The sequence below is a fragment of the Triplophysa dalaica genome, chromosome 16, assembly GCF_015846415.1.
Source record: "Triplophysa dalaica isolate WHDGS20190420 chromosome 16, ASM1584641v1, whole genome shotgun sequence".
In the NCBI taxonomy this organism is placed as follows: domain Eukaryota; kingdom Metazoa; phylum Chordata; class Actinopteri; order Cypriniformes; family Nemacheilidae; genus Triplophysa; species Triplophysa dalaica.
This window is the reverse complement of record NC_079557.1, coordinates 11,814,444-11,833,668: the sequence shown is the minus strand read 5'-3', so window position 1 is coordinate 11,833,668 and position 19,225 is coordinate 11,814,444. Positions and strand designations below refer to the sequence as shown.

Here is a 19,225-nt window from a genome sequence, read left to right as displayed (position 1 = left end):
GCTGGATTTTGCTGTCGGGGAATGATTTCAAAGTCTGCGACAAAACCCCCGGATCGCGACCAAATCGGTGCTCATTTCAGTCGCTAAACCTTGATAAAGTCCCAGTGAAATAAAAAATGAAATATTGCAGAGTTTATAGTAAATAACTTAACAATGTGGGTCATTTTCTTTTTAAAGTCCATGTACCCTGATAATCTTCAGTTAAATCTGTAAAATGCACTTTTGCCTTGAAATGATACATCTCAAATGATGTAAATTAGACAGCTTTGCCGGAGCATCCGCTAACTCCTCCCCTTCAACTGCCAGTCTATTGCTTAATTTCTAAATCAATGCAAATGCTGTTTTACACATCCAATCAATTCACTAACTTTCTCCTTTGAAATTCCTTTTCACTCGGATATGTGTCAGAATACGGAAGTAAAAACTATCGCAACTTCTGGTTCACAGGGACTTTAAGTATAAGCAGGTCAGAAACGTGATCTGGACCTGTCTCGAGCTATCCCAGGTGCTACAATATTTCCAAACCTGCTTGACACTCACGGTTGCCAACTCATTTTCAGGAAAAATTGCTAAAGGCAGGTCAATTTGTTTATAAAAGTTGCTAAATTACGTTGTGAAGTCATTACGTTATGACGTCATTAAATAACTTTGCAAAACTGAGAAAAAAAACATTTGCCGCATCCAAATTCTCTTACTGATACTATGCATTAAAAGTATGTACTTTTTCAGATTCACTTAACTAGGACAAGGTGTTATAATCCCACTATTTCAGCACAGTTTAATTTCCCAATAGGACATTCCCATGCCTTATGCATGACAGGGGAAGCATTCAAGAATATGAATAGAGGAAAGAAGGTCTGAGGTTTCACCGGGTTCGTCGGGTAGGCATCCTCTCTGTTTGGGGGATAAATGATTATAGAAATACACAGCATACTCACCTTTCTTTGTCACTATCAGAAAGACATCTCATGAGTTGTATGTCCCACTTTCATCTTATCCCTTGCTGCTAATAATGCCCTTTGTATGGTTCTTATCAATGCGACACATCATCAGTTGTGCGCCTCAGCCTCATTGGGTGTTTCGGCCCTTTATCACAAGACACTCTCAGCCAAGATGTGTCCATCCGCCTAAACCACAGCAATTGGCTTCTTCTTTCTGCACCACTGGCCAGATCTTGAATATCCTCCACTGGACCTGTCCTCTGAGAGTGACCTATCTGTCAGCTATGGTGACCTCTGCATTTAACCCGTCCAATGAGTAGTGAACTCATTCACTGCAAGTCGTGAATACACAAGAAGCTGTTTTTGTAACGGAAAAGTACAGTATGTACATTTTTGTGAGACATACTAACAGGAAACAGACGTGCCCTTTGTTGCATAGACATCATTGTGGCCATTAACTGAAACACAAATCAAAATACACCTCTTTTTTTCCATTATTTATTCAAGTATTATTTATTTAAGTATTTATTCATTCATTGTTTCATTTTTAATGTTAACTCTATAGTTATATTCATGAGCATTAGATAGCGAACAATCACATAAGCATTTTTATACCTTAATGTATCTTTCAACGTACTGTAAACTTTAGAGCTCTTCTCTGTTTTGCTAGACAGTGTGACAGCCTTACAGCTCGTAAAGATCAATAGCAGATGATATTTTGCCACCTGAAAAAATGCAATTTCACAATCTGTCCTGGTTGACTCCAGTACCGCATTGTGTGTGTCCCTCATCTGACACAATTGATCCAACAAATCAGTTCATTAGTCAGATCCTAAATTGGATCTGACATTTTGGCAGACGCATTATACAAACCATAAGGGAAACCTATATGCACATACAAAATGTGCAGTACTGGGGTCCTCGAGGACTGGTTTGGGAATCACTTTTCTATAGTCTTTGCAGCCACACATACAAGTGGTGTGTGTGATAGAAAATAAAGAACATGGTTTGTTTTATTATTTAAGTCAATTTTCAAAAAATGCTACAAGTTGCCAAATAAATATAAAAATAACTACATTTGTTTGCTTTTTGAAAACAAAGTTTTCTAGCAACTAAATTGCTAAATTGGCAACACTGTTGAAACTTTCCCCAAGATGTGATCTCTTGTGTGCGATGACACTGGAACTAATCCAGCCAATTACAACGCGTGGATGAATAAACTGTTGCCTGGCATATATCCATTAACATTACAGAGCGTGTTAAATGGCTGGTATAAAATATATAAAGTAATTTAAGCTATCTCAACTAACTAAAGCAACAAGTATGTGTAATAGAATATGTAAAACCCTATAATAAACTGTAATCACGCTCCCTTCCAGTGGATGGCGTTAACGCACCAAAACACGTTTCCCATCCACACCACCAAACTAGAAATTAGCGCGTTTTGGTGGCATCTGCATCTCGTCCAAGGTCTTGTTGTTATTTAACTTTTTCCGCGTTGTGTATTGTGCGTGCTGCCACAACAAGAAGATGAAGGATGACACGAAACTTTGTTGTGTAGTGTAAGCGCCATAGCAATTCAAGTAGTCTCATAGTGTCAGCTCGGCTTAAACGCTGATTGGTTAGCAGACGCCATTCCTCCTCTAACGCTATAACACCCACACTGTACTTTGCGGGAGATAGAAACCCCTCAAGCTCTGTATTTAGAGGCGAAATTTGAGAATAGGAAGCAGCACCGTTCGGTATTTGTTGTTGGAATCGAGACCCACAGCAGCAGCTCGGACATGGCGACTGCGAGCCCTTGTGTCGTGGTGAGTGTACACACACGCTTTCAATCATTTTCCTAGACCGCGACCCTTGAGCAGCTTTCACGTGTTCACTATGGCAATTATTCAACTAACGTTAGGTGACATAATATACATTTCATAACTTTTTATTTTTAACAACGCATCAGATGTGCAGTGTGGTACGTTAACTCAAGTTGTATAGGAAGGAAAGGGGCCTCGGAGAAAGCACGAGTTTCACAGATGCCACATGTGATGCAGCCCATTCATCTCTCCTCTTATAAACCGTGATAATGTGCAACGGTACTGACTGAGTAACTTTTCTTAGAATCTGTCTGATGTGTCTGACATTGAGTTGTGCAGTAGACGAGTGTCGATTGACTTGTGTGACCGAGAAAAACATGCTCTGTATTGTTGAATTATAGGTATAGAAGGGGATTTGTGTACAGCGTGTCGTATCGTGCTAATGCGTATGGCAAACCGTTTTTGTCATAGTTTCTGAAGCCGCCCTACATTTGCATATTATCTGGGGGGTACGTTTTTAGACAGCCCCAGCTCGTGCTTTGCCACATGTGCACGTTTTATTATTCATAGTTCTTTCTAGGTAAGAAGCTCACATGGGTTTGTTAAATCTAAATCAATGCAAGGAGGGACTAAGTGTCTGTTTTTCTTGTTTGAGAGACACGTACCCACTTTATAAAGAAATACATTTGCAAAAAAGAATCATGTAGATTTGACAGGGACACATGTGGCACGCATGTGACTTTAAAGCAGGAAACCCATCAGGTGTCTGTGTGACGTGGTTCAAAGTGACTTGCAACACATTGCATCCTGGTGACGGTGTGAGATTCCGAATTGACTTGAATCCATTGCGGATTCGATTTTAAAATCAACGTATTTTAGGTCTGATGGACCAGATTATATTATGATTTGGGGTTGCACTGTAATTGGACACTGAAAGTAACATGGAGAAGGGAAGCTCCCACAGGAACCCAGGCCATCAGGTGCACGTTATTCGTCATTCAAGGACATCTCACGGGAAGACCAAACATAAAAAGTCAACATGCGTATAACTGATAAACAAAAGTGTTTTGCTTTTCTTTTCAAATATACACGACGTACACCAAAAACAGTGGGTAGGAGTGTTCTCAGTTTGTGTGAATTCAGTTGAGAGGAAGTGTCTTTACATATAGTGGTATTCTGTGAACACCATTGACCCATTATAATATAGCAGAGCTTTAAAACCAAATTGTAATATGCATTTTATACAACATGTATTCTCACATTCTGTAGACTTATTAATGTTGTGTAATGTTGGGTAAATGCATTTGCTGTTTAACACCGTTTGACCTCCAGGTTAAGGGTAAGGTTTAAAGTGAAGCTACTTTGATGATTAAAAATGATCTAGATGGTTTGCAGGCACTGTAAAAACAAACCACAGGCCTTTAACCTTTTCATCATTCACACTCATGATACTGTGTGAAACTGATCTTCACCATTACTTTACTACTATAACTTCTCGTGTGCTGTGACAGTATTGACAACTAAATTCTTACATACTGTTAAAGGCCATAAAAAGAAAAAAAATCATTTGCTCAGCCTCATATTGTTATTATTTTTTATATTCTTATAAACATTGTATGCGGAACACAAAATATATTTTGAAGAATGCTGGTAACCAAACAACATTTTTCCCCCTTTGACTTGCATTGTATAGACACGAAAACACTGAGACATATCTAAAGTTATCTTCTTTTGTGTTCCACAGAAGAAAAAGTCATATACAGGTTTTGATATTTGTTATGTTTGGGTGAACTATCCCTTTATGTTTCAGTCTTGAATAGTGGATATATACACAAGTTTCCTAAGTGAGAAGTTTGAAGAATTGTTGACTGTAATGTTTGCCAAGAGCATAATGGAAAATGTCACAGACAAAAGTGTATGAGAAAAAGAAGTCAAACGTTAACTCTGTTGCCCTCAACTGATACAAGAGCCGCTTAGCCAATAGATAATAAGGTTAAAGGCCTCTACTGCTCTATTTCATGCTGTTGTTTTACTAGATAACATTATATCTGTTAAGCTAACCGCTCACTATTCTTTACCCTGTTATCAAGTATGCTATGATTAAATGATGTCAATGCGTATTTTAGATCAGCGATGAGGAGACTGGTTATGACCTAGACCTCTTCTGTATACCAAAACATTATGCGTCTGATTTGGAACGGGTGTATATTCCACACGGACTCATCATGGACAGGTACCTGGCAAACACCTTTGTCCTACCTTAAATCTTTCTAGAGCAATATCCCAAACATGATATCATGGCTAAGGAGGTTTACCCAATGATATTTGGTTAAAAGACTATGCAGACTGGTGACTATGCAGCAGGCAGAGCTGATTTGTCTGTTTGACTTGACCTCTACAGAACCGAACGTCTGGCCAGAGATATCATGAAGGACATGGGCGGCCACCATATAGTAGCTCTATGTGTTCTAAAAGGGGGCTACAAGTTTTTTGCTGACCTTCTAGATTATATCAAAGCCCTTAATCGCAACAGTGATCGTTCCATTCCAATGACGGTGGACTTCATTCGCCTCAAGAGTTACCAAGTACAGTTTTCTAATCATTCAACCTTGTTATGTTCATTTTTTTAGCCATTAAATTTAAACAAGCTGATCTCTGTAACTACTGTATACAAATACAGTGTTGTTTCAAGGTTGAGTGTTGACCAGTGGTGGTGTCACTTAATCTAAATATGAATCCATGCTTTCTCCTTTTTAAAAATGTGTTAAAAAACAGAACGACCAATCTACAGGTGAAATTAAGGTGATTGGAGGAGATGATCTGTCTACGCTCACAGGGAAGGTGAGTATCCTTCTGCGGAGGATAAAACATTACATAACAATGTTTTAAAAAATTAAATCTGTCATGATCTGTTTTGACAGCATTTTTGACATGCTGTGGATCACGAAACAACATAATATAGATTTGTACGTTTTAAGTTTGTCAAAATGTCTTATATTTGTAATGCCTTTGTTCGTTTTAACTACATTTATTAAAAAATATTGAATGAAATGTTGCATGCTTATCTTTAGTTCTGAAGGTAAAATATATTATCATATCATTTATTCTCGTTGGCTAATGAAATTTTGTGTCCTCTTGCAGTTACCTGTCTATGATTATTTAATCTTAAAATGTTAATACATGATTTTTTTCTTGTCTTTTGGGTATATCTGCTTTGGCACCAAAGAATGTGTTGATTGTGGAGGTATTTTTGAATTTATTGTTCATATTACATTTAAAAAAAAAAAATCCAGCAAATGTGTAAAGTATCTGCATAATCTTTGCTTTGTTTTTAGGATATAATTGACACTGGGAAGACAATGAAGACCTTGTTAGAACTTCTCAAGCAGTATAATCCAAAAATGGTGAAAGTGGCCAGGTATTGTAAATATGATTGACAACTTGCACTTTATTTACTTTTTTTCTGAAGAATTATATATTCATGACTAATGCAATGAATTTCAACAATTATTGTATGCCTTTGTGTTTCTTATTTATTTTTATATTACTTTTTTGCAGTTTGCTGGTGAAGAGAACACCAAGGAGTGTTGGCTACAGACCAGACTGTAAGTTAATCACTGAAAAGGTTTTTTGCTGTCTTTGAATTCAACTCTTTACTTTTAAATGCATTTGATGTAATTCTGATTACTACGATTAGTATTTATTTCTAAATTATTTAGCACTTTAATGAAGTGCTCGTAGGTGGTGTTACAATGGATGATGGTGATGATATCAGGGTTGCTCAAACAGCTTCAAAGATTTAAGCTCAATTATTTTTAAGAAGGTCCAGTCGATTATTGTGATCACTAAAAGCCCACGTTCCCTGCGATCGCATTTTTCAACCTTAAGTTAGTGTGTAATGTTGCTGTTAGAGCATAAATAATACCTGCAAAATGATAAAGCTCAAAGTTCAGTGCCAAGCGAGATATTGTCTGTAACAGAATTCGTTTTTCATGAACTACAGAGAACGGCTGGATCGGACTACAGCCCTCTACTTCCCGGGTACATGATTTCACTATTCCGAGTGCATTTAATAACCTCCGCCCAAAGGAATATGCCAAAACAGGGGCAAGGTCTTCCTTAGAGAAGAGGAAGAGCTGCTGGATTAGTGTTTGGTTATCAGAGATTGTAAACATTTAACTGAGCTACGCGCTAAACTACTTTCAGTTTCATCACAGTCTTGCAGCTGGTAATAAGAATTATTACTATACACATTCTAAGATAACCAACAGTCAAATAACAGCTTCCATGACTTAAACAGCGGCTTTGAAACTGTTCTTTGTAATATACTGATATTGTGTGTGTGCACTTACCTCTTAAACACTTCTATGAAACGTCCTTTGAAGTCCTGCTTGCAAATGTCTCCTGGTAAATCTGCTTGTTTTATATCCAACTCGGGTCCAATATAAAAAGGCAAAACTAACGATTCTTTTATTAGTGGTAATTCATATAACCGGTCTGACACCATTTGGTCCGGTGTCATTTCCCTCACCATAGTAGGGAAAAAGTGTGATCTCTAACAACGATTGACATTTGCTCAAGGACTAGCAGACCTCTGTTACACTTCGATGGATCTGCATGTTCTTAACTGATAAAGTGAAGTTTACGACATTGTTACTGTTTATTGCTAAAAGCCAAAGTTTATGAATACAGGGGCACCGACCAATCACAACAGCCTGAGAAGCGGAAGCTTCTGATATGGTATTGGTGGGACATCTTCAGACACTCTTTACCAGCTTTACCAATCAGAGTGTTTCGGAAGGAGAGACTTTATATAGACCGAAAGAAATGTGAAATATAAAGCTTTTTTTTCTTAAATAAGAAACATGAACATACATTTTTTAACAGCCCAAAAAAACATATTCAAAGACAGAAAAGACTGGCTCCTTTAAAGGGATACTTCACCAACAAAATGAAAATTCTGTCATTAACTCACCTTTCAAATTGTTCCAAATTTGTATACATTTCTTTGTTCTGATGAACACAGAGAAATATATTTGGACTAATGCTGATAACCTAACAGACCTCAACACCCGTTGACTACCATAGTAGGAAAAACAAAACGGTAGTCAAAGGTGCCCCAGAACTGTTAGCTGTCCTACATTCTTTGAAATGTCGTCTTTTATTTTCAACAGAACAAAAAATTATAACGTAATTTTTCATACTATGGGAGTCAATGGGTGTTGAGATCTGTTTGGTTATAAGCATTATTCCAAATATATTTCTCTGTGTTCATCAGAACAAAGAAATGTATACACATTTGGAACAACTCGAGGTTAGTAAATGATGAAAGAATTTTCCTTTTTGGGTTTTCACTTTAAAATCTTCACTGCAGTGCTATGTGTTGGCCACAAGGTTGCATACTAACACTTTTTAGCATTGCTCTACAAATAAAGCAGTTAGAAATTGCCATTTTGTAATGTATAATCAGGGTGTGCTTTTCTCTTTTTCTTCATCCTATAGTTGTAGGATTCGAGGTTCCTGACAAATTTGTTGTTGGATATGCGCTGGACTACAATGAGTACTTTAGGGATTTAAATGTAAGTTGTGATATTCACGCTTAATCATTTAGCAGATGTTCTCATTTAAATGCATTTCATATTTAGCTGTGAACCATCCATATACACACTGTGATGTGATTCACTGTTGAGATTCAGCTCAACATTGTGGCGGTTTTGCAATTTTGTGCTCATTTTTGTCTCCCCTTTGACTTGCAGCACATCTGTGTGATCAGTGAAACAGGAAAGGAGAAGTACAAAGCATGAGAAACCCTGAACTTCCCCCCCACTTGCTGTGTATCATTTGTTTTTCATAGATGTTTTTCATTTTATACTCATTTTGTTTTTCTCAGCACAGTTCACTGTAGGTTAGCAGGTCCTTCACTCAGGTTCTCTGCTGAGGTGTGTGCTGTTAATGCACCTTACATTTGCATTTGCTTATACCTCCACAAGCCTCCTGTGATTATCAGGCACACATTAGTAACCATAAACATTTCACTGCTCAGTAACTGACAATAGTGGTCTCAAGACTGCTGCTCATGGCTCTTTGGAATGTGTTTTAAACAGTGGTTTGGGTCAACAGAGCCAGAATCTCTCTAATTTATTCAAATGATGTGTGTGTGTGACATCGTGGCTAGGTGCTTGTGTTTTAAAGTAAGATTTATATACATAATACTGAATATAGCCTATGCCTTTAGGTCACTTTGCATTGCTTATTCAGCATTTTAAAGAACATACAAGTCGGGATTTTATTCAAATGGCAGAGGGAGAACAATGATATTTCCCAAAGACTTTTTGCAGTGTACTACATCATAAAATAGCACTGTAATATGTGTCCTGTCATTGATTATTCATATCAGTGACTTTATTGTAAGGTTGGTGTAGGAGGCTGAATGCTCTATCATGTGAATGTACTTAGAAAAGCAACAGGGAGTCTGATTTTCCAATCACATTTTAAGCCTTTTGACATTTTAAAGCCAAATATCACATTTTAATTCTTGTTTTTATGTTTTTTTTTCCTGCTGTGTATTTATTTGTCAAATTACTAGCCCAGGGTCTTTATTAAAGACAGAAAAAAATGTATGGTGCCTTATATGGTACAAATTGTTACGCTACCATATAAATAGTGTAATACTAAAAATGAGAAAAAATTCCTGAATTTGTGACCTCAACTGTCGTAAATTGTTGATTAAATTATTTTAAATTATCTTAAACCACCCTTGTTGAAATAATGAAGTGACAATGCTGTCTGCTGATGGCATTGGACTATCAAACTTGAAATTGTTCTTTATTTAACAGAATGTCATAAAACAAAGTTATTACCAATACAAGCGTGTTTCATACTTTTTGTTTTGGAGGAAACTCGACTCAATCTGTGCACAAAATGGAGGTTATGCAAATCATGCAGCTATGATGTTTTTAGAGAAAACAAAGACCAGTGAGATATAAATTTCGATCATCTCTTATTTTATTTAAATGCATTGTTCATGTACAATACAGAGAACGTTTTTTCTATCACAAGAACACATATGGTCATCATTGAAGGTCTGTAAGTGCTGACAGGCCGTACTACAGCAGAACAGTAATACTGGATAACACCACATTCACCTCCAGTATTTATGTGCTGCTATAGTACATTCCCTTCCAAACTGGTTCCTCTTGCAGCGTTGTGAAATGTTTGCTATAAGACAGATGATAAAGGTCCATCAGTAGCTCTTCATGATGTGCTGTAGTGTATTCAGAGGTAAACCTTGTTGTCATTTAAGTGTGTAAATATTATACACATTAATTCTCCTAGTTATTCCTTCTTTATAATACTCAATTTAGGATGGTGACTATGTTGTCTGCATTAGTATTCAGCTTTAAAACTGTTACAATGTATTTGACGTTGCACTACGCTAAAAACTAATGCATGTAAATACATGAATATATTAAGAAATTAACATTTTATATAATAATTACCACCTACATTCTATTTATGTACTTATTTATCTATACCATAATGGAAATATTCTGTATACAGTGGTTGCAAAATTTAAAAAGGCCCCCCTAATGGATCTAAGAGGAACAACAGGTTGTTGTGGCGAGATCGGCCTCAAACTTGGATCCAAATGGGTCCTGTACTAAAAACAGATTAAACCATGTATTTTTGTACTAGCAATTCAATAAACAGCTAAATACGATGGTATAAATACAGATAAACTGCAAATATACACCAGATTATTATAAATCAGTGTCAGGCTAAATTCTGTAGGTAAGAAAACATTTTTATTTAGAAGTAGGTAATAAATCGTGTAAACAAGTAGTGTGTTGTTTGTTCATCTACTTGTTGGTTAGAAACAAATTAAGTAGATAAAAAATAGTCCTGGCCAAGTCAGGCATGACCTGAAATGTCAAGGTCTGGAGGTGTGAGAATGGCCACATCGATTTTACTTCCTTTAAAAATATATGCATATATATATATATATATATATATATATATATGTGCTGACAGCAATCTTAACTAAATGAAGTTCTCTATAAATTATATATATGTAGTTAAAATTGCTGTCAACATGCCTGGATTGAAAAGGAAATCTAAATACACACAACTCAATAATGACAAAGTTTAAGGCATGTACAGACCATAATGCAATTATGATTAAAAAAATAAATATATAAATTTGTTATAGAAATAGTTTGATATGCTATGCTTAGGTGGTAAGAAAAACTCCAGGCACATACGCACATTCAGCTGGATGCCACAAACAGGGTGTAGTTAACTGCTGCCTACTCAGCATTCGCACAATAATTGTATATAACCACCGACGGAGCCCAGAGTGTGTTGGATCAAAATAAAAAGTATATTTTATAGATGTATTTCCAACGTAAATGTTAATCTCCTTTGAAAACTGTGTATGTCAACAGGCCGTGGTGTTTGCTCTGTTGCGACTATACAGGTTCCCTAAATAGACAACTGCGCACACATAATAATAGAGGATGTTTGCAATAAATAAATGCTGAAAAAGCACGCTAAGTATCAAAATGATGATTAAAAACGGTTGATTGACACGCGTCAATATAAACAATCTTTCTTTATCATCGTGTAGACAAAGTCCCAATAAACTTTGTTTCTTTTCTCCGCGCGCTCCACTACGGCACCGTTTTCAAACAAAGACTAAAAGTCGTGAAGGCGACATGCGGAACGCAGAGCGCAATATGCGCGTCAAACACCTCCGTCTCTTTCGGAAGGTCAGGCGTTTCAGAAATCTTTGAACAACAGACAACTTGACAGCGTGAGAAAGAGGAAGTAAAAATACTGAAAAATAATTCCTCAAAAATCCAAACTTACCTCGGGTCCAATCGAAAATGGCGCCGAAATGTAAAAAAACGCAACAAATTTCATTGTATGGTCTCCTGCAAAGCTTTGTGGGAGCGCGAGCTGTATAACATCCACCGTAGAGTAACGGAGGAGGAGTGCAACTGCAGTGTCGTGGCACGTTCTTACTACTAAAGCACACTATATCCCCTCAGGATGTTGTCATGCCTTTTCAAGTAGCCAAGTTGTACCCTCAACAAACAAGTTTCCAACTAACATAGAGTATGATATATCAAAGAACCCTTGAACTTTATCATGCAACCTTATAATTGTTTAAATAATATTTCCTTCATGCCCAAGACTCAATACAACTCATACTATTCTTGCTCCTAAAACACACAAAAAAAATGTATTATAAAAATGTTTACTATCAACTTTACTTCGATCTCTCTAGACACCTTAAGAACGCATTGCTTGTTATTATTTTCATAATTTCCCTATACACAAACTCGGCCAAAGTTGGCATCACCTGATCTGCGTAATGACCCTGCAGTCGCCTGGTTTAAAATCTTGTGTCTCTCGTTATAAGAAGAGAAAAGAAACATTGTTTGCTTTCAGACAGAGGCCTCACAGTGAGCTGTTAAAAACATGTGACTCTGGCATTGCTCATGGTGTCTTCTGCGTTAAAGCTATTTTATGCAAAATTGGTTTTAGGGTGCGGAGATTTATCACACAGTGAAGTCTAACTTTAATGTGGAGGCCATGCTTAGAAATGGATGTTATGACAGAAGGAAGCAGAAATGGCCTGTGTATCAATCTAACGCAAAGATTTTAATTCATGTTGGTGCCACGAAAAAGTGGACGAAACCATAGAGAGATATGTAAGATGAGGAATAAGAGTATATTTAAAAGATCTTCAATTGTTTTTCTTAATTCAATTAAATATATTGTTGGGTACTCAAGGCGTATTTTGATGTTATCCAGTTTAAAGTTAAACTGTAGTTTTGCTATTTTATTTGACAACTTATATCTAGTGCCATACATTATTAACTATATTAACTATTTACTTCAATATTTCACGAACATAAGACAAATTACAGTCTCCAAATAACAACATGTGTAAGTCACGATTTTTCATTGCAACCAAGAGAATGAACATGAACTGAACGTCGTGTGCAAGAGTACAAGGAAACTGTTTACAGTCTGTGATTTCATTGGCTAGTTGCCTGAACGGTTGCCGTTCAAAAAGGAACACCGGCAACTATCGAGTTTCTAATTGGTTCATGATGCCGTCAGTCAGTCCATTGGGATCAGAAAGGGCGGGACTCTTCGCTCATCTGTTGGGTATGCTGCGGCGTCCACAAAATAGATAAACAAAATACGCTAACGCACGAGAGACGACACTAAGTCACAAACTGTGTCAATACTGACGCGACAAACCGGGAAGATATCGGAGAAGATCTGCGCACGTGTCTAGTGATTTACAGTCATCACATGCATCACGACTAGCAGGCTAACAGTTGGTTAGCTTACGTGAGGAGGATGCCCGGCTGAATTATTGCGTTTCAGCGTTTACTAATATTACGCTCGCGTTTTCACCTGCGCTTTATCTTCACAACCATGCTTTTGTGCTTTGAATGCTACCTTTCCATGCATCCCTTCCGTATGCAAACTTAAACTTGTATTTTTCCTCATATTCGCTGCTCGTGCACTTGTGCGCCGTGAGCTATCAAGCTAAGCTAACAGGACTGGAATAGTGCGTTTGCATGGGCCGAACCCCTTCCACACACTATCGTTAGCTTGCAGCTAACCAGCCGGAAGTTTGGTTCGGAAAGTGCAGAGTTTTCAAGGAAGATTCATCGTAGAGAAGCAGAATGTTGATTTGCAGAAGTTCATGGATCGTTTCCTCAGGCATTGATTCAGACCTGTGTCGATCATAAGCGGCAACGCAAGCAGCCACTAACTGGTGTGTTAATAAGGTACAAAATGAGTAAGTAAGTTAGTGAACTGATACATTGGCCTGCTCGGGATAACAGGATCACTGGATTTCAACGATGTAGCTTTGCAAACTACGTGCATTTTTTTGCAACGTATCTACCAGGACAATAATAATAACAACGATGAACAATCAAGGAATTATGGCGCAAGAGAAGATGGAACTGGACCTACCATCGTCCCTTCACAGCGATGGGAATTTGAGACGATCTAACAGCGAGCCTATGATAAACGGCCTGAGGTGAACATTGATGAACACGTTTTGAAACTTGGGGATGTTGCCTACATAGATGTTATGTTTGGACATTATATGTGCATGCTCAGCATTGTATGATGTCCAACACATAGTCTAGGTATACATCACGCTGGGGTTTATTGCATGCATGGCTGTTACACGTGTTCTGGCTCATTGGTATTCAGAACTGAAGTGCAGCCATGCTAGAATAACATGTTTATGAGTCAACAGGGCCATCAGTCTCTCAAGAGCAGACTGTGTTGGTAGTATAAAACTCACACATTGGTACAAGAGTGGTGTTTGTTGAAAAATGGTTTGGTAGATGATGTTTTAAAATGTTTTTCTCTTTGCTCAGTGATGCTTCACAGGTGTTCCAGAGAGAGGTTCTCCGCAGCAGAAGAAACAGCACAACTATTGTTCGGCCAAACGTGGTGTGTACCGATTGGTGCTTGAAAATGGAGGAAAATGATTTGGTGTATAGATTTCAAAATTGGATGTTTTGTCTTTTAGGTTCCATCTTCACCAATTCGTGTCCCCAGCACAAGACTTCAAAGGATCAAACAGGTACAAACTTTGACATCTTTAAATGCAACTCTCTATGCACTCATATATAGTTGCAGGTATGTTTTACTTAAAAAAAAAGTTTAATCTAGACTTTTGCTTGTTTTTTATAATTAATCAAATGCCGTATTATTCGATTTTCAAAATAAATGTTATTTCTAGATAGGAACCGGGGTTGCCTCAAGAATCAAAAATGTGCGAAGTAAATCCGTCGGTGCAAAATAAAAGTGAAAGAAGTTTGACTGAAGAAATTTGTTAGTGCTCTTTTATATACATAAATGTCACCCACACACATAGTATATAGACCGTTTCATATGACGTGTGCGCTGGACCAGGAATTAACTTCCGGTCTGTGTTTGGCTAGTGTCTAATAATATAAATATTATATAATTTGTTATTATTTTATTGTTTAATCATTTTATGAAATACAAATTTTGTTGAATTTTGTTGTGTTTTCGATTTTATTAAATAAGCAATTTGTTATATGGGTCCTGTAGTTTTGTCGCATTTAAAGAAACCGTATGCATCATCATTCTAAACCCCGCTTTTAACCCCAGGCAAACAAATGTTTCACACTTGTAATTTTGAAGCGGGGTTGTCCCCGCATTTTACCAGGGATTATGAAACCCTGCTCCAAAGCAGGTTTAGGAACGCTTTTGCAGGGTTAATCCCGCATTGCGGCGCCAACGTGTGCGTTGTGAAACGAAATGGGGTAGATTGATACAACCAGACGCTTTGCAAAGGACACCCAATCAGAAATTGAACAGCGTTTATCTAATTTCACAAGCTGTGCACACACAGTCACAGAAACTCTGTGTGCTGTGTAAACAATCCTTTGAGTTTTTTATTTATTTGCGAGGCATCATTTTTTTCCCGGATGCGGAATGAGAAATGTGGTTATTTAAAGGGACCGTGCACGTATTTGTATTCAGTCAGTTTGACGCTGCAGTGTTTATCGTATCATGACTGTGGACACCACAAAAATGCAAATAAGAATGTTAACCCAGGGTTTAGTGATGTACGGTGTAAAACATCATGTTATGAATACCCAGGGTTATCTCTAAACCCCTGGTCAATTATAAGCAGTGTGAAACAAGAAACAGATATCACAGGATTTTGTTTGCCTGGGGTTAAGAATAACCCGGTGTTAATGATTTCAAGTGTGAAAAGCCCTATTGACGTCTGGCGTTTCAACCTGGTGTCGCAGTCTAAATTCAAGTTTAGCCAAATGACGTTTCTTCTCTGTTTCTTTTGCTTGTTATCAGAATAATCTACAGGCACTTTATTGTTTGTGAATATGTACGGGACGTTAAGGGCAGTCCACGAACGTTTGTTTATGTTGTCAACGTTATGTTTGATGGTGTTCTGCGTTATTTCCTCATGGAGATTCTTATGTTTGTAGGAAGAGGGCATTGACGTGATGAATCGTGAAACTGCTCATGAACGGTAAGAGCTCACATCTTCTCTTGCATCTCCTGAATATTTTTGACTGCCGCCAGTGTTAATGACATTCATTGACTGGTAGTGAACTATGTAGGTACTGTTTCACGAGGATCATTATTAGTTGAAAGGAAATTGTGAGTATTATGCCGTGACCTCTTTATTGAACCTTTTGTTTTTGTTTCTTCCTAAATCTTTCTAGGGAAGTGCAGGCAGCCATGCAGATGAGCCAGTCTTGGGAAGACAGCCTCGTTCTGGTAAGAGAGAGGCTGAACCCCTAGACGCATAAAATTGTGACCGAGTGCATGCAGTAGCGTTTTTGCTACACTTTCACACTCCCTACTTGATGGGTTTGTTGAAAAGAAAAATGAAGCATGCTAGAGAAAAGTTCATGAAGTTAACAGGACCACCAGTCGCTCAAGCTCATGCTGGTTTGGTAGTATACTGCTCCAACACTGCATCAGTAGGTTATTTGGCTGTAGCAATACAGAAGTATTGTATAAGTGATATGGTTTTCTTTTTTTTTCTGCAGAGTGATAATGACCTTGAAAAATCGTCATCGTCATCTCCAAAACGGATTGATTTTGTGCCCGTTTCTCCTGCTCCTTCGCCCACTAGAGGGATTGGGAAAAAGGCATGTCCTCTTTTTTTAACCAGAAAATCATAACCCAGACAAGCTTCCAATTTATATTATTTCCCTTTCTTTTGAGCAGCAGTGCTTCTCTCCCTCGCTTCAAATTTTGGTCAGCAGTAATGGTCTGACACCCAGCCCTGTTCCCAGCCCAACACGCCGCTTCAGGTGAGTACTGTGACAGGATGACTGCACAGAAGAAATGTTCTTTGTTAGATCTCTGAAGTCGAGTTGTTGACATCAAGCTCATCAAAAGTCTGCCTAGCAGGAGGAGTCAGAGCCCAAACTGCATCAGACCCAGCATTCTGGGCCCTCTCAAACGCAAAGGTAACAGTTTTGTGACATACTTGATTAATAAAACATTATTCATGAGTCTGCTAATGTAATTTTCTGCTAAATCTTAGGTGAAATGGAGACAGAAAGCCAGCCTAAGAGGCTCTTTCAGGGAACCACCAATATGCTGTCTACAGAGGTGTCCCACCTGCCAGAACTTAACAACAGGTTAGAACATGTCCTTGGACTGTTGTATGCCTTGCAATTAAAAAAATATATATATTTGGGTATTTGTTCACGTTTATAATTTAAAAATATTTGTGAAGAAAACTGGGGTTAAATTTTAGCACGGATTCTAGAGTTATGATTTGACAAAGCCTGGACTGATGGTTAAATAAACGGTAATCTGTACACTTGCTCCGTTTCTCTACCCCAGTCTCTCTCCTGATCTTCTGGATGGAAGTCTCAGTAGCGTTGGCTCCTCCTCCAACTCGCCAGCTAAAATGGAAGGAGTGTCTCCCTCCTCCAGTAATTCCCCCATTACAGCCCTCCAGGATCTCTCTCCCAAGTGATTGGCTGAGATTTAGGGACACGACCGGCAAACTGGAGGACTATCTCTTGGGCCCGCTTCCGCTCATTTTACTTTCTTGTTCATCGCCTTCCCTTTAGTTCTTACCTTTAGTTGTCCTGTTTTCTGCGTATTATCGGATTATGTGGGTGTTTGCATTAGCCCACTGTGTGGGACAGAGACACTGCCCTGCACAAGCATGGAAAGGCTGGGGATGTTTTTTGCATCAGCTGCTATAAATGGATGTAAACTGTAGTTTTGAGGAGAGTAATGCCACCGCAAGGAAACTGAATCTTTGATTATTTTTTTTCTCCCATATTGGACATTTAGATTTAATGTAAACAGGAGCAAAAGAACAGGCTCATTCTTTGATTTTCAATTCGCCAGCTGGCATTTTGTGTGAGAATTTAACTTATTTGCTTCTGTTTTATTTGTATGTAAGTATGTACATATGATTTGATATTAGGTTAAGATTGGCAGTAAATTGTGCAGAGCTTGAATGGCAAACTTACTGCTGCTTCTCTGGAGTTTTATTAATGGTGCGACTGCACTTTAAAAGGAGCTGAATAATTTTTTTGGGCCTATTGCATATTTTATTTTTCAGGAGCGTTTTCTTGATTTTCAAGTAGGTGGAGGGAACATTGTCACACTGAGCTTGGCACTTCATTCTCTTTAGTTGTAATGTTGTACATGGATCTTGCGAGCTGATGCGCTATTTACAATGGAATTTAATATTGCAGCTGTTGGTAACCACTAAATCCTCGATTTGAACACTACAGCAAAGATGTACTGTCTGTGATTACAATAGATAGTGTCTTCCTAAAGACATGACATCCATGTTGTTATTTTGAAGCATTTAGAGAGGACATTAGGTTGGTGGCTGAACTGAAGGTATTCTATGTTGTAAAACTGATCAAATTTAAGCAGAAGTGCACAGTGATGGTGAACTGCTGCCATCCAGGTTTAATGTTTTAAAGGGAGAGAAAATGTAATCTACTGATTCTTAAACAGTGTGCCATTAAAACTCTGTATATAAGAGAAATGTTCAACTGTAAGTGTATAAGTTGTTATTCAATTGGGGCTACTTTAGGAAAATATTTTTTTCTTTTGTACATTTTCTTTATCAATTTCATTAACGAAATTGCTTCATTTCCTCAAGCATGATATGATGTATCATTCATTTTTATGTGCAAGAAATTGATTGTAAAATCCGGTTTTTCACTTGTGAATAGTAAGAGTGGGTGTTTCCTTCTGCATAGGTGACTGATCGCAGTGTAAATCTTTTTCTGAATGTCTTTCGAAAAACAGTAAGTGGGTCATGTAGATCCAGTTTCTGTACTGTATCGATGGGTGATGTATATTTGTAGTTTGCTTTGCTGACTTTTTTCTGTCCTGTGGACGTGTCTAATTCTTTATTTAATTTTCACACTGTCCTGAGTCAAGTATTTTTAAAAGCCTGCGCACGTTAAATCTGTTCGGGAAGACCTAAATGCTTTCATGAATAAATGTAGTTGTGCTGTGCTTTCCAAGAACAAAAAAAACTAAACTTGTTCCATCATATCAGAGGCTTCCAGATGTTTGAAATAAATTATTTGTTCAGCTTTTGTTGCCTTGTGACAAATATATGTGGATACCAGCAAGTGATGTTTTTTTTCTGTGTGCTTACTGTCCTTGTAAACAACATGGTTATATGTCATGACAATCTTATATACAGTAGCCTTACTCTCCATTTTCGTTTCAGTCCCTTCCTAAACAGCTGCTTGGCTAAAGGCCAATACAGGCCTTGTGTTTAAGCATTATGTGCCTGGTTTCACAGTCAAGGGTTAACCATGGTTCCAGACTAAAATGAAAGTTTGAGCAGTTTTAAAATAAATTGCCCTTACATATGTTAAAATAAGTCAGTGTCATAGTTCTGTCTCGAGGTGCACACCAGTAATG

General features: G+C 37.7%; 2 protein-coding genes across 4 annotated transcripts; both read left to right on the top strand.

Annotated features, from left to right (window-relative positions):
- Positions 1–2,352: 2,352 nt before the first annotated feature.
- hprt1 (hypoxanthine phosphoribosyltransferase 1) lies at positions 2,353–9,493 on the top strand. The gene is made up of 9 exons (XM_056770083.1): positions 2,353–2,752; positions 4,876–4,982; positions 5,151–5,334; positions 5,525–5,590; positions 5,976–5,993; positions 6,085–6,167; positions 6,308–6,354; positions 8,252–8,328; positions 8,506–9,493. Exons 1-9 carry the CDS (start codon positions 2,726–2,728, stop codon positions 8,551–8,553), a joined length of 657 nt encoding a protein of 218 aa, XP_056626061.1. The 5' UTR covers positions 2,353–2,725; the 3' UTR covers positions 8,554–9,493.
- A 3,390-nt stretch (positions 9,494–12,883) lies between these two features.
- On the top strand, positions 12,884–18,927 carry pabir2 (PABIR family member 2). 3 transcript variants are annotated; one of them, XM_056769056.1, is made up of 10 exons: positions 12,884–13,820; positions 14,170–14,245; positions 14,325–14,378; positions 15,778–15,821; positions 16,018–16,072; positions 16,348–16,449; positions 16,529–16,614; positions 16,715–16,773; positions 16,851–16,947; positions 17,156–18,927. In XM_056769056.1, exons 1-10 carry the CDS (start codon positions 13,705–13,707, stop codon positions 17,289–17,291), a joined length of 825 nt encoding a protein of 274 aa, XP_056625034.1. In that variant the 5' UTR covers positions 12,884–13,704; the 3' UTR covers positions 17,292–18,927. The 3 variants fall into 3 exon arrangements, with proteins under 3 accessions (XP_056625034.1, XP_056625033.1, XP_056625032.1); XM_056769055.1 differs by having other exon boundaries at positions 16,712–16,773; XM_056769054.1 differs by having other exon boundaries at positions 16,703–16,773.
- Positions 18,928–19,225: the final 298 nt, after the last annotated feature.